At 44.4% G+C, this 15,080-nt stretch overlaps 1 protein-coding gene across 1 annotated transcript in view; it reads right to left on the bottom strand.

The window, feature by feature from the left end:
- Positions 1-15,080, bottom strand: part of ABCA4 (ATP binding cassette subfamily A member 4) — a 179,447-nt gene that overhangs the window by 82,399 nt on the left and 81,968 nt on the right. The window contains exons 15-16 of the mRNA XM_060232234.1: positions 2,718-2,940; positions 46-267 (exon numbers count right to left, since the gene is read on the bottom strand). Coding sequence (XP_060088217.1) covers positions 46-267; positions 2,718-2,940 — 445 coding nt within the window. The remainder of the gene's footprint in view (positions 1-45; positions 268-2,717; positions 2,941-15,080) is intronic.

The raw sequence follows: 15,080 nt of genomic DNA, 5'->3' as shown, positions 1-15,080 counted from the left end.
CTTAGGTTACAGGCTTCCCGAGAGGATGGGGGTAAATTTTCTCACCACAATAATCTTGAGTTTAACAGTCAGCCACTCCTGCCAGGCAAAGCAGACGATGTGGGGCAAGTACAGCGTGAAGTAGATGACTCCACTGCAGGCGGCTGCCAGATTAGCCTTGGAGAAGAAGGTGCTGAGCAAGAAGCACTGCATGATGCTGGCTGTGGTGAAGGTCAGCAGGAACAGGAAGAGGAGGCCGGGATTGCTATAGTGAAGCACTTTACCACACTGGGGGAATCAAATAAGAAGAGGTCTGGTTAATCACTGTCTCCAGTTAAGGGCAGAGAGCATAGCACTTCTCAGTGGCACTCAGTGCTGATCTGTGGCTAACTGTTTCTCCTAGTTAGGCATCAGGGCTTTTTTTGTAGCAGGAGCTCCTATGCATATTAGGCCACACACCCCTGATGTAGCCAATCCTCCTACAGGGCTCTTAGTACAGGGCCTACTGTAAACTCCAGGAGGGTTCCCCCCCGCCCCGGCTTTCCCCCCAGCCACCAATCAGCAGGCCAGCAGGAGATTTACCAGTAGAAAGCACAGGGAGTTATGTTATCATGCCAGTGAGTTCCAGGTAATGCTCTGGTATTTGGGCAAAAACTCTATGGTGGAAGCCAGTTTTACCATAGATTTTTTACTTTTTCATAGAGTGAAATAGTGCATTTGGCCACTGTAAGACACAGACACTTAGACCCAGGAAGGCTGCTGAAGGTGGCTAAAATCTAACTGTCTTGCAAGTGACCCAGCAGATGAATTTTGGATGATTGATGGGCATAAATTTTCTTGGACCTGAGCTAATGGGATTTCGTGCTGGACTAGGATTCTGGAGACCTATGTTCAAGCCCCCATTCTGCCTTGGAAGTTTACTGGGTGATCTTAGGCCATTTACAGCCACTCAGCCTAATCTACCTTACAGAATTGTTTGGGAACCAAATGGAGGAGACAGGAACTATGTACAGATTCCCAATGCAGTGAAAGATGGGTTACAAATGAAGTAAATAAAAATATCTACAAATGATCCCGTTAAAGTGAACAATGGGAATCTCAGTAATAACCTTCCTGACAATGCAATTTTATACAGTTACTTCAGTTTAAGCCCATTCATTTCAGTGAGTTTAGTCTGGAGAAGCCCTGTACAGGATTATACTGTTAAACCAGTAGAAAAGACATTTGTTTTTTACTCCTAGGCCTCTTATCCACAATCATTTTGTGACAGGAGTTGTAACATTGATAAGATACCTCAAGTGTAGCTATACTCCATAAATGGGTGTGTGCTTGCTCCTGAACAGCAGTAAGTATCAGCATTAAGGAGTATTATACTTGCACAAGGAAGCACGTTGCACCAGAGTGGCAATTATAACGCCACATACACCATCAAGGACTACAGTTGTTAGATCACTTCTGATGTTAACTCACATAAAAGAATGTTATAGCCACCTGTGCCAGTGATTATAATGCCAGTGGTCTACTGCCAGTAGTAATCTTGTAGCTTGCTAGTATGTTAGGTGGAGTTTCAGCTCTCCTGGTTTATTCCTCTGAGGTAACAAAATACTGCCAATTCTGTTATTTTACCACTGATGATACGTGGTAACATATATGGAGGTTAAGAGTGTAAGGTGTTGGATAACTATTGGCCCTACTGGGGAAAACCCCACATATGATGGGTCACATGTAATGGGCAAATAGTGCTCTCCTCAGGGCTATTTCTGGATTGGAAAATGGTACAGAGGGAAGGCTTAAAAGCTACCTCTCCCTACGTGCCACAGTCCTGATCCAGTCATCCCACATATATCTGGTAATTGGGTTCTGAGCAAAGAACTCACAGTGCCTATCTAATTGCCAGGACACAGGGAGGACATGAGAGAAGCACATGTCATTTGGCACTGAATAGATGCTTGAACCTTCCACATTGCCTGCTTTATCACATGCCTTTGTGTTCGTGAGTCTCAGCAGAATCAACAGTCATAAGAATTCTCTTTGAGAAATGGGGGCGGGGTAAGAGATAGAGTTTGGCTCTCCCTGAGGCCTCATCTCTGCGGTCATTTCCAACATGAGGGCTATTCTATATTTTACAAAAACCTGCCTGTTCATCATGTGTGGAGAAACAGAAAGAGATAGATTAGAAAGTATTAAGCAGTCAAAAGGCAAGGCAGGACTTTGCAAATGCAACAGCAGAAGGTAGAATAGTTTTAAAAAATAAGCACAAATAATTTCTCAACAAACAAGGAGTACTTAAGTACAATGTTCATATCTTAAGAAATATCTTATTTCAAAGCAAGCAAATAGGGAGTCATGATAATTGAGTCAGAGAGGTAAAGATTCCTCACACTGAAGTTTTCTTATTAAAAGACCTGTGCTTGGACTTTTCTGTAATGTTTAGAACGTGACCTGTCAACCTAATCCAACCTCAGGCACTTGTTACAAAGGCAATCTTTGGAGTCTCAAGTGAATTTATCTCTCTCTCTTGTCAAGTGCTGCTGCTGCCTTTGGGGGCTTCTTAGAGGTATGTGCCTGCTTCTACGTGCTCAAAACAACCCAGGTCTCCAATGCATCTCCTCTTCTTATGTATAGATCCTATTGTTTCCTGCTAGCAACCTAATACCTGCCTCTCAAGTGTCAAATGGCACGTCTGGGCCTTTCCAAAAAGAAAAAAAGGAAAACCATCCACCCCAGGTGATGCTTACCGTAATGAGTGCTGTCAGGAGAAACGTGCTCACAGCCATCATGATAAAGCTGTCAAGGAACCATGTGAACCAGATCACCCCATTGGTGACCCCCCTGTTCTTCATGGCCTCCTTTAGTTTCATTTCTTTCTCCAGCACAATGCTCTTTACTATCATGGAGACAGAATAGATCCAAGCCAGTACCATGAAGATGGGGAAGGAACGGTTCAGAGTAATCATGAAGCTGCCCAAGGAAACAAACAAAACACAGATAAAATTAGTTGTTGGCAAGAAGCAATAGGAAAATAGAGGAAGAACAGAGATACACTAAAGATTTGTCATTCCCTCTTCTCAATTTTGTGTTGTATCTCACCACGGTTTATTCCAGGATGCTAATTTTGAAGGAAATAAAGAGGTTGCAGAGAGCATTTTGCCAGCCAAATCCAGAAGGCTTTTGCATCTGTTTAGAGAAGAAGTTAAGGGCTGGCTTGCTCCCAATACACATACTGAATTGTACAAGAGGCTGATAACTCTGAAATATGCAGGAATACTCCTGAGGAAGATTTTAACAAAATTAGCCTATATCCAGGTGCTCATTGGGATGGACTTTTCTTTGTAATATTGTAAGGTTGTACTTCTTTACAAAATATTTGTAACATTATTGATAAAAATATTCTTGATAAAAATTTTACTAAATGTGTTAGCCAGCCTATCACAGTGTTTATTTGTTTGAATCCCCAGGTGGGGGTAAGGAATCCTGGTTTGGAGGCCCTCCCCCGACTCTAGGGTTATCAGAAAGCTGGGGGGGGGCAATGTCTACTGGGCGCTCCATTATACTCTATGGAGACCGATTCCCAGAGGGTATAATGGAGAATTGATCTGTGGATAACTGGGGCTCTTGGGGGAGGGGGAAGCTGTTTTTTGGAGTAGGTGCACCAAATTTTCAGCATTGCATCTGATACCTCTCCTCAAAACATCCCCCAAGTTTCAAAAAGATTGGACCAGGGGGTCCAACTCTATAAGCCCCAAACAAAGGTGCCCCTATCCTTCATTATTTCCAAATGGAGGAAAGGCATTTAACAGGCATGTGGTCCCTTTAAATGTGATAGCCAGAAATCCCTTCCCAGTTCAATTGTGCTTGTCATACCCTTGCTCTAAGCGCCACCTCCAAAGTCCCCAAATATTGCTTGAGTTGGACCTGGCAACCCTAATCCAATGGGATTGTGTCCTCAGCACTAATTTGAAGATCCCAGGTTGTAGTTACTGTGACAGCCAAGTGTACTGGGTATGCAGCAGAGGGACAAATGGCATGCTTTATAAGCACAGACTATCAACAGCTCCATCTCTCGCCTTCCATTTTTTTTAGGTCTATAGATTAATGAAAAAAACAGAACAAGGGAAAGCAAGGGAAAGTTGTATATATGATACAACAGATAATTCCATTCATGCTGACAAAATGAGGTTGCACATACCTATAAACATTGTTCATCAAGTGGTCTTGATGGGGACTGAGCTTTCACAGGCTGGTTATGAAGAGGAGCTATCAAGTTTTATAGAGAAGTTTCTAGAGCCCAAGAGTGCTCCCCCTCCCCTCTATCTTCAGCATAGTCTTTCATGCCTAAAGGGTTACATGATGATGACTGATGATGATGATGATATTGGATTTATTCCCTGCCCTTCACTCTGAACCTCATAGTGGCTTACAATTATCTTCTTCTCCCACAAAAGACACCCTGTGTGAGGTAGATGGGGCTAAGAGACCTCTCCCAGAAGCTGCCCTTTCAAGGAAAACTCTGCAAGAGCTATGGCTGACCCAAGGTCATTCCAGCAGCTGCAAGTGGTTCGCCCAGATAAGAGTCCACACACTTAAACACTACACCAAACTGGCTTTCAGTGATGGAGGAGGGTCAAGAACTCTTCTGTCAGTTCTTCCTTCACCGCTGTAAGGAGTGAGCATAAGTAGAGAGGCACACAGCAGGGAGAGGAGGGAGGGATGTGTGCCTGCACAGAAGACCACTTGAAGAACAACAGTTACAGGTAAGTGCAACCCCATTTTCATCTTTGTGGCTTCTTTGCAGTCCCACATTGGAGAAAAAACAAGTTCACTTACCGAGACGGATGGTGTGGGCTGGATTAGCGGAAATTTGACTGTAATACCACTTTCCCCACAATTGTCTCACTCTGGGAGTTGATGTCCATGCAGTAATGCTGTACATAAGTCGAGGGTGTTTAGCCGGTTTGAGCCTTGCAGACATCCTTAAAGAATAGCCTAGATGAGAAGGCTACTGATGAAGCCTGAGTCCTCGTACAGTGCACAGATACAGTGAATGGACAGCTCTTGCCTGTTTCCGTGTATGCTGCTCTAATCTAGACAAGGTTTGTGCAGAGGCAGCCTTCCTTTTATTGCAGCTTTAGAAACAGATGAACAAATTCCTGTCCCTCTTAAAGGCCTCTGTTCTTTTTAAATAAAAGAGGAGAGCCCTTTTAACGTTTAACATGTGCATCATTTTTCTGATGTAGATGTCAGAGAAGGGGAGAAAGCCCCAGAAGGGTGATATCCTGACCCATGAGGAACTGCGAGACTATCTGAGAGAGAAAGTCCAGACATGGTGTCAGCGCTGCCTTATTTATATGGAATTTTAGAAGGGAAGGGTGGCAGCAAAGTGTGCTTAGTTCCTCAACCCTGCAGGCAGAGGCGATAGCCACCAAAAACCCTGTCTTATATGAAAGAAAAGACAAAATGGTCCTCACCATCAGTGCAAATGGTTTATAAATCAATTTGGACAGAAGAAGAGAAAAGACTGGACTTATACCCCACCATTCACTTAACCACTACACCAAACTGGCACAAAACCAGATAAACTCCATTGTGGGTCAAGGTGTACAGCAAGTGGGTATAAATTCAATGAACTGTAGAGAAAACTGTGGAACCCTTTACTGTTTCATGAAAAGCTGAGATCACAGCCAAGTGGATTTTAATGAAGTTGCTAAGCCCTCATCTTTCAGAGTAAGGAGATACTCAAATATCCTAGATGTGTCACAGATGAGTATACCTTCCAGCCTAAGAAGCCAAGTCTGCAGCCCTTGTCCATTGGTACAGAGTACAGAGTACAACCATCCTCTAGCTGGAAGGACCTCAGAGACCAAGGAGCTCTAATCTAGGAGCTCTTGGGTGATGAAAGAGGTATACACAACTTTCTTCTTTCACTTTGTACAAATGTTCAAACTTCCTTATCAAAGCTGCATTGGAGGCCGGTTGGGACCAAGAATTCATAGCGATATCTTGTATGTGTTGCAGTAATGGCAGAGCCACGGGTCCAGATTCTGGGTTGTATAGGATCTTTATTGTTGGGTTGGAAGACTGGAGCTCCGTAGAGAGGTATTCCAGATTTAAGGCTTTAGCCATACAAATGATCTGCTCAGTATAAAGTTTTAGGTCTTCTGTTGACAATTGAGCTGACAGCTCACCCACTGTGTCATCTGGTGAAGGCACAGATGCATCTTCTGACTTGCGTTGCAAGCACTGATCCATGGCTCCTTCTGAATTTTAAAAATACGATGCTGCGTTGATGATGGAGCACTGGGTGGCAATAGCATGTTTCTTGCTACTCAACTTAGAAGGCTGAGAGGGAGGATATCATGCAGGAAACTACTACTGGTCCCATGAGCCCCACTGTGTGGGGAATATCACTTGTATTTTGTGGCAGCCCTTGACCTGAGGTTTCCTCATCTTGTGATCCATGTTGCACTGGAGGTTGTGCTGGTGGGATCTCAAAGATTTCGTGGTCCAGCAATCTCAGAGATTGGTAGTATTGCCCCAAAGACGACAGAGTCCTCAGCCTCAGGAAGAAGTTGATATCCATCAGTATTGGTGATGATAGACATTGAGGTGACATTGAAGCATGATTGGACAGTGACGATGCACTATTCTGAGACACCACTTGGGAGTGATGACAACCTGCTGATTTGTGTCAACTCCCAAATGAAAGTGAAGCTTGACATCAGGGCAAGGTGAATTGTTGGTGTCAAGGTGACACTACATGGTGTGATGATGTGCGGTATGTTTTGCCTTTTTCTTCTATTTTTTTGCTGGTGGCTCTGAGGTCAACTGAGTCTTGGTTGATTTTTCAGGTGGTTCATCAAGGGGGTTGGTACTGAGCCTACTGATGAGACCCTTGATTTTTTTTCTAAGCCCAGGTGGTTATTCAAATGTGGACCTGGGGCTCCCAAAGCTTTTCTCCACAAAGCCACATTAAGTCTAGCCACTCTCCCTTCACTAGCCTTCGGCACAAGGTGGAAGTAGACTAGGCCGGAGGCAGTATTGTGACTGTCACTCAAACATAAGAAGCACAATCTGTGCTCACCATTTTGGCTCCACATTCCTCACACTTCTTAAAAAGTACCAACCTACCCTTTCTTCTGAAGAAAAGATAAAGAAATCTAGTCAGAAATACTGAGGAATGTCATTCATGGTAGCTTGCTATATAGTATGTCCTCTCCAAACAGCAGCAAGAAGAGAACTGAGGGAAGAGTTCTCACACCCCTCTGTCATGTGATGCTTTGAACAAGAAAGGCTACATTGAAGACAGAGGGGAGGGGAGCACTCTTGAGCTCTAGAAACTTCTCTGTAAAACTCACTAGCTCCTCTCTGTGGCCAGCCTGCAAACGTGCAGTCCCCATATGGGACTGGACAGATGCCACAAAGATGAACAACAAATATCAGTTGTTCCATGTTTCCATTGTTCACACATGCAGCATCTGTGGGAATGAAGGTCTTCTAATGCAGGGGTGTTGAATTCATTTATTATGAGGGCTGTATCTGACATAAATGAGACCTTGTTCGGCTGGGCCATGTGTGTCATAAAATGTCATGCCAGGTAGCGGAGATATAAACATTATGAAGAAGCACAATTAAAGACAAGCACAATTAAAGATTTTTTAAAATTTAAAACATGCTTGAAAAGATTAGCACTCTTATAATATTTTATTTATTTCTAATAACTGACACCTCTTGGTCTGAATCTGGGGACAATGTCTGTGCTGTAGCAATCTTGAATATGCTGTTCATGCGCTGTTCAGCTGTTTATCTGTAAGTTGCAGACTTACATTTGATTTACTGACATAAGAACATAAGAGAAGCCATGTTGGATCAGGCCAATGGCCCATCCAGTTCAATACTCTGTGTCACACAGTGGTCTATACACACACACACAGAGACAGACATTGTGGCTAATAGCTACTGATGGACCTCTGCTCCATATTTTTATTCAATCCCCTCTTGAAGCTGGCTATGCTTGTAGCCGCCACCACCTCCTGTGGCAGTGAATTTCACATGTTGGGTGAAGAAGTACTTCCTTTTATTCGCTCTAACCTGACTGCTCAGCAATTTCATTGAATGCCCACGAGTTCTTGGGACTGTCTCAATTTGACTCTCTCAATTTGTTGTAACCCCCACTCACCAGGCAGGACACATGTTAGACCTGATCTTCGCGGCCGGGATTACAGTGAGCGATATAACTGCAGAGGTAGTGCCATGGTCGGATCACTTCGCTCTCAAGGCCCGTGTAAGTATGCCCCCCCAAACCTGTTTAGGCGAAGAGCCGATTATGGCTCGCCCGCGGAGCCAAATGGACCCGGAACGGTTCCAGATGGCTCTGCGGGATCCCTGGCCCTCTGGCGACTCCCTCGATGGCCTGATTGAGACTTGGAATAGCCGGCTCTCTACGGCCATTGAGGAGATCGCACCTCGGCGCCCTCTGCGACCTCGGACTAAGCTGGCTCCGTGGTACACCCCGGAATTACGCCAGCTGAAACAAGGCCTTAGACGGCTAGAGAGGCAATGGCGGCGTACCCGTGACGAGGCGATTAGAACATCCTATAGGAAGTTTATGAAGTCCTATGAGATGGCAATCAAGGCCGCAAAGAAAACATACTTTGCGGCTAAGATTGCATCTGCAAATTCGCGCCCAGCCCAATTATTTAGAATAATTCGGAACCTGACTACATTGCCTCAAGGCAATTCAAAAGCTAAGGAATTGGAGATAGGCTGCGAGGCCTTTGCGAAATACTTTGCGGATAAGGTCCAATCGCTCCGCCAGGACTGCCCCGCCAATTTAGAGGCAGTAAGTGGACTCGAAGCCCAATGCGTGTCTTCGGATTTAACTCTGGATTGCTTCGACCCGCTCAGCTTGGAGGAAGTCGACAGAATTCTTGGCACTGCACGATCCACGACTTGTGACCTGGACCCATGCCCCTCCTGGCTAATCAAGGCCTGCCAGGAGGAATTAAGATATCCTATACGGGATATTATAAATCGATCCCTTTCAGAAGGTGTTTTTCCAACACCCCTGAAAGAGGCATTGGTCCGCCCTCTCTTGAAAAAACCGTCATCAGACCCGGCCGAATTGGCACACTACCGGCCGGTCTCAAATCTGCCCTTTTTGGGCAAGATTATCGAGAGGGCAGTGGCGATGCAGTTACAGGAATTTCTGGAGGACGCTTCCGTCTTAGATCCATGCCAGTCCGGCTTCCGCCCGGGTCATGGGACGGAAACAGTCCTGGTCGCCCTCATGGATGACCTCCGACGACAACTGGATCGAGGCGGCTCGGCGGTATTGCTGTTGCTAGACCTATCGGCTGCGTTCGATATGGTCGACCATCAGCTGCTGACCCGCCGCCTCGCCGACGCAGGAATTCGGGGGCTAGCCTTACAGTGGCTCTCCTCCTTTCTTGACGGTCGGGGACAAAGGGTGGCAATCGGGGGGGAGCTGTCGCAGAGGCACCCACTTCATTGTGGAGTGCCTCAGGGAGCAGTTCTCTCCCCGATGTTGTTTAACATCTTTATGCGCCCCCTTGCCCAGATTGCACGGAGGTATGGGCTGGGCTGTCATCAATACGCAGATGACACCCAGCTCTATCTACTGATGGACGGCCGGACTGGTGATGTCCCAACAAACTTGGACCGGGCATTACAAGCCGTGGCTGACTGGCTCAGGCTGAGCGGGCTGAAGCTGAATCCGGCGAAGACTGAGGTCCTTTGCGTGGGCCGCGGCGGGCTGGGAGGGGAGATCACCTTACCGGCCTTTGACGGTGCGCCACTGGTACCAGTGCGCAAAGTCAAGAGCCTGGGAGTGCTACTGGAATCCTCTTTATCAATGGAGGCCCAAGTAGCTGCCACTGCTAGATCCGCCTTCTTTCATCTTAGGAGAGCGAGGCAGTTGGCCCCCTTCCTGGAACGCACCGACCTAGCAACTGTGATCCACGCAACGGTCACTTCGAGATTAGACTACTGCAATGCCCTCTACATGGGGCTGCCCTTATACCGAACACGGAGGCTTCAGGTAGTCCAGAACGCGGCGGCCAGGCTGCTGGAGGGACTTCCACGGTGGGAAACTGCACGGCCTGGGCTGCGGGATCTACATTGGCTGCCGGTTGTCTACCGTGTTCGCTATAAGGTGCTGGTTATCACCTTTAAAGCCCTATATGGCCGAGGACCTGCCTACCTAAAGGACCGCCTCTCCCCATATGTGCCCCAGAGAGCACTGAGATCCAGCTCACAGAACTTACTGACAATCCCTGGGCCAAGAGAAGCCAGGCTGAGGGCCACTAGGGAGCAGGCCTTCTCGGTGATAGCCCCTCGCTGGTGGAACGACCTTCCGGAGATGGTGCGAGCCCTGCGGGACTTGAACCAATTCCGCAGGGCTTGCAAAACATGTCTCTTTCAGCTGGCCTTTGAGATGGAACCCGACTAATTTGATGAATGGACAACTAGTCATCTTGTGGATATCACGACTACAGCATTTAGCACCTATTTTATTATATATTTAACTTTTAAATAATTTTTACTGTAACTGATATTTAAAATTGTTTATGTTGTTTTATGATTCATGGGATTCCCATGTCTGTCAGCCGCCCTGAGCCCGCCCCGGCGGGGAGGGCGGGATATAAAAATAAAATATTATTATTATTATTATTATTATTATTATTATTATTATTATTATTATTATTGTATTGTGAGAAAGGAAGAAAAGTACTTCTTTCTCTACTTTCTCCATCCCATGCATAATCTTGTAAACCTCTATCATGTCACCCCGCAGTTGACGTTTCTCCAAGCTAAAGAGCCCCAAGCGTTTTAACCTTTCTTCATAAGGAAAGTGTTCCAAACCTTTAATCATTCTAGTTGCCCTTTTTTGGACTTTTTTCAATGTTATAATATCCGTTTTGAGGTGGGGTGACCAGAATTGCACACAGTACTCCAAATAAGATCACACCATCGATTTATACAGAAGCATTATGATACTGGCTGATTTGTTTTCAGTTCCCTTCCTAATAATTTCCCAGCATGGCGTTGGCCTTTTTTATTGCAATCACACACTGTCTTGACATCTACCACGTCCCCAAGATCTCTCTCTTGGTCAGTCTCTTACAGTTCACAACCCATCAACTTGTATTTGTAGCTGGGATTCTTGGCCCCAATGTACATTACTTTGCACTTGGTCACACTGAACCTCATCTGCCACATTGACGCCCACTCATCCAGCCTCAACAGATCCCTTTGGAGTGCCTCACAATCCTCTCTGGTTCTCACCACCCCGAACAATTTAGTGTCATCTGCAAACTTGGCCACTTCACTGCTTACTCCCAACTCCAAATCATTAATGAATAAGTTAAAGAGCATGGGACCTAGTACTGAGCCCTGCGGCACTTCACTGCTTACCATCCTCCACTGTGAAGACTGCCCATTTATACTCACTCTCTGCTTCCTATTAATTAGCCAGTTTTTCATCCACAAGAGTCCTTTTACTCCATGACTCTTGAGCTTACTAAGGAGCCTTTGATGAGGAACTTTATCAAAAGCTTTCTGAAAATCAAGGTAAACAACATCTATTGGGTCTCCTTTGTCCACATATTTGTTCACCCCCTCAAAGAACTCTAACACGTTAGTGAGGCAAGATCTTTCCTTACAGAACCCATGCTGAGACTTCCTCAATAACTTGTGTTCATCAATGTGCCTACTCATTCTGTCCTTGATAATGGTTTCTACCAACTTTCCCAGTATTGAAGTCAGACTGACTGGCCTGTAATTTCCTGGATCTCCTCTGGAACCCTTTTTAAAGATGGGGGTGACATTTGCTACCTTCCAGTCCTCAGGAATGGAGGCAGATTTCAATGAAAGATTACATATTTTTGTCAGAAGATCCACAAGTTCAACTTTGAGTTCTTTCAGAACCCTTGGATGTATGCCATCCAGACCTGGTGACTTAGTTTTTAATTCGTCTATCAGTTGTAGGACCTCCTCTCTTGTCACCTCAATCTGACTCAGGTCTTTCAACACCCCTTCCGAAATAAGTGGTTCTGGAGCAGGCAAACACTTCTCATCTTCCACAATGAAGACGGAGGCAAAAAATGCATTCAGCTTCTCAGCCATTTCCCTATCCTCCTTCAGTAATTCTTTTACCCCTTCGTCATCCAAGGGCCCTACTGCCTCCCTGGCTGGTTTCCTGCTTCTAATATACTTGAAGAAATTTTAATTGTTGGTCTTTATGTTTTTTGCAATATGCTCCTCATAGTCCCTTTTTGCCTGCCTGATCACAGTCTTGCATTTGATTTGCCACAGCCTGTGTTCCCTTTTATTAATCTCACTCGGACTAGCTTTCCACCACTTAAAGGAGTCCTTCTTACCTTTTACAGCTTCCATTACTTTGTTTGTTAACTAAGCAGGCCTTTTCTTATACCTGTTTGTGCCTTTCCTAACTTGTGGTATATATTTTATCTGAGCTTCTAGGATTGTAGTTTTAAATAGCCTCCAAGCTTCCCCAAGGGTTTTGACTGTATTTACCTTTCCTTTCAGTTTCCTCTTCAGTTTCCTGACATTCATTACAGAAATCTCATGGTCAATGCTTTGAGACTAAGACCCAGAAGAAAACATGAAATGGCTGGGCATTGTGAGCTTTTGTACATAAGTTCTTCATGTGCCGGTCAGTCAGTGGAGAAAATAGAGGCTTTGCTCTGTAGCTTGATTGAGCAAGCCTGGCAAAGCAAGCTGTGATGCAGAAGGAAGGAAGTGAGGGAGAAGGAAGCAGACAACAGTGAGTTGCTCGTGGGCCTGATAGGAGCCCTCTCGGGGCCTGATCCAGCCCATGGACAGCATGTTTGACACCCCTGTTATAATGCATTCTTATTCCACCTTTCATCCAAGAAGCTCAGGACAGCATACACAGTATTCCATTCTCTATTTATCTTCACAAAAAACTGTGAAGTAGGTTAGGTTGAAAGTGTACAGTTGACCCAAAGTCACCTACTGAGCTTCATGGCACCACATGGATTTGAACTCTCAGTCCAACACTCTGAACGTTATACTACACTTGCTCAAGAATCTTTGGGTTTTATGGGTCAGAAAGATGACACCCTAATTTTAGTGCCAAATAATGAGGTGCTGTGGATATCTTAAAAATAGTACTGACTGTTCTTTTACTACTTCTTACAGGCTCCAATCTTATTCTGAGGCTCACCAGGCAATTAGTGTCAGAGCTCTCTAACCGGTTACCATTCTCAGATACCAGATCTAGTGACAGACTCTTTCTCCATGCAAGCCCACATTCTTGAGCAGATAAAAACATATTCACGCATGGAGATGTAGTAATTAAAGAGGGGAAAAAATAAATTTACATCATGTGTTTATGGGGATTACCACCAGGGAGGGGGAGATGGAGCCAAAGGTAAGATTATGGTTGGATGGCATCAGCTGGAAAATGAAGGAGCAGGGAAGAAAGGGAAGAAGTAGAAGATTTGTTGCCCCAGGACAAAGCTGCTAAATGAATTTGCTACTGAATAGGCAAAGAAAAAGAAAGATCCTGAGACTGAGCATAGAGAATGCTCATATTGAAGAGAATGAACACATTTTGCCAGTCAATATTATACCCCTCTGAGAAGAGGTTTTTAAAAATGACATATAGAAATCTGAGGCCAAAAATGGCTCAACATTTGTGGCATAGTCTTGTTGAGCTGCATGACATATTTATTTTATAGTATATCTTACCCAGGGCTTTTTTTTTTTCTGGAAAGAGAAATGCTGGAACACTCAAGAGGAAAATGAAGGAGAAACACACAGGTGCCCCTTGTGAACTTTTAAACTTTTAAAAAATATAATTTTGTTTCCATTAAGAGGTTCTTGAACTCTGTTATTTAATGGATGAAATATATAGTGCATGAAATAAATATAGTGCATGAAATAAATATAGTGCATGAAAATGTTACCTTAGCACATTTCAGAGCTGCTCCACACACGACATGGGCAAATTGGGGAAATTTGTGACTGCTACTACATGTGAAAAATCTGCAAAAGTCTATTTTACCACAACTTAATATAGCAAAATAGACACCAGAATTATTTTTAAAATTAGTGTATGAATAAGTTATATATGAATATTGCCTCTAAATGGAGTTTCTCCCTAAGGTAGGAAATATGTCATGTATGTAACAGCCTTCACCTGACAGTATATGAATACAAATAAGTGTACACCAACTGTAACTTACTATGTTAAGCTACAATCACTTAGGGACAATTTTACCTCAGAACTGCACCCGATCAATAACCCAAGGAAGCACAGATATGGCAAGAATTTTCCTCACTGTCAGAAATTATAGACTTCCAACTCCCCGTTTGGTTTTTGGCTTACTGTAAGAGGTTACTACTTTAATTTATGTTCCATTGGTTTATTTTTTATTTTCCTTCTATACCCTACCACCTCTGAATGTCTCTTGCCTTGAAAAACCTCTGGGATTGCCATAAATTAGCTGTGACTTGACAGCTCTTTCCACTACATACCCTTCCTTTCACAAAGCAGCTCATATTGTTCTCCTTTCCTTCATTTTATTCTCACAACAACTCTGTGATGTAGGTAAGGCTGACAACATGTGACTGGCCAAAGGTCACTCAGCTAGCTTCCATGGCAGAGTGAGAATTTGAACCTGGGCCCACCCCACCCTCATTTCCTAATCTGACACCAGGGGAGGGCCATGGCTCAATGGCAGAGCATCTGCTTTGCATACAGAAGGTCTCTGTTTTAATCCCCAGCATCTCCAGGTAAAACAATTAAGTAGTAGGTAATAATGAAAGACATCTGTCTAAGACCCTGGACAGGCTGCCAGTCTGAGTAGAGACACTACTGACTTTGATGGATCAAGGATCTGATTCAATATAAACCAGCTACATGTGTTCATGTAACACTTTAAACACTACAGTTAACTGCTTTGGAAGTTTTGTTAATTTTTAACAAATATTCCAAACATTACACTCAAAAGCTCATATGATGTTTTGCATCATTTTGGTTCATCCTAATTACATGTGTTTTGATTTTTCTTTGTGGAGTGGTGTCAATGACC

Source organism: Heteronotia binoei, chromosome 2, assembly GCF_032191835.1.
Source record: "Heteronotia binoei isolate CCM8104 ecotype False Entrance Well chromosome 2, APGP_CSIRO_Hbin_v1, whole genome shotgun sequence".
Classification (NCBI taxonomy): Eukaryota; Metazoa; Chordata; class Lepidosauria; order Squamata; family Gekkonidae; genus Heteronotia; species Heteronotia binoei.
Note: the sequence above shows the minus strand (reverse complement) of the source record. Positions and strands in the feature narration are given on the sequence as shown.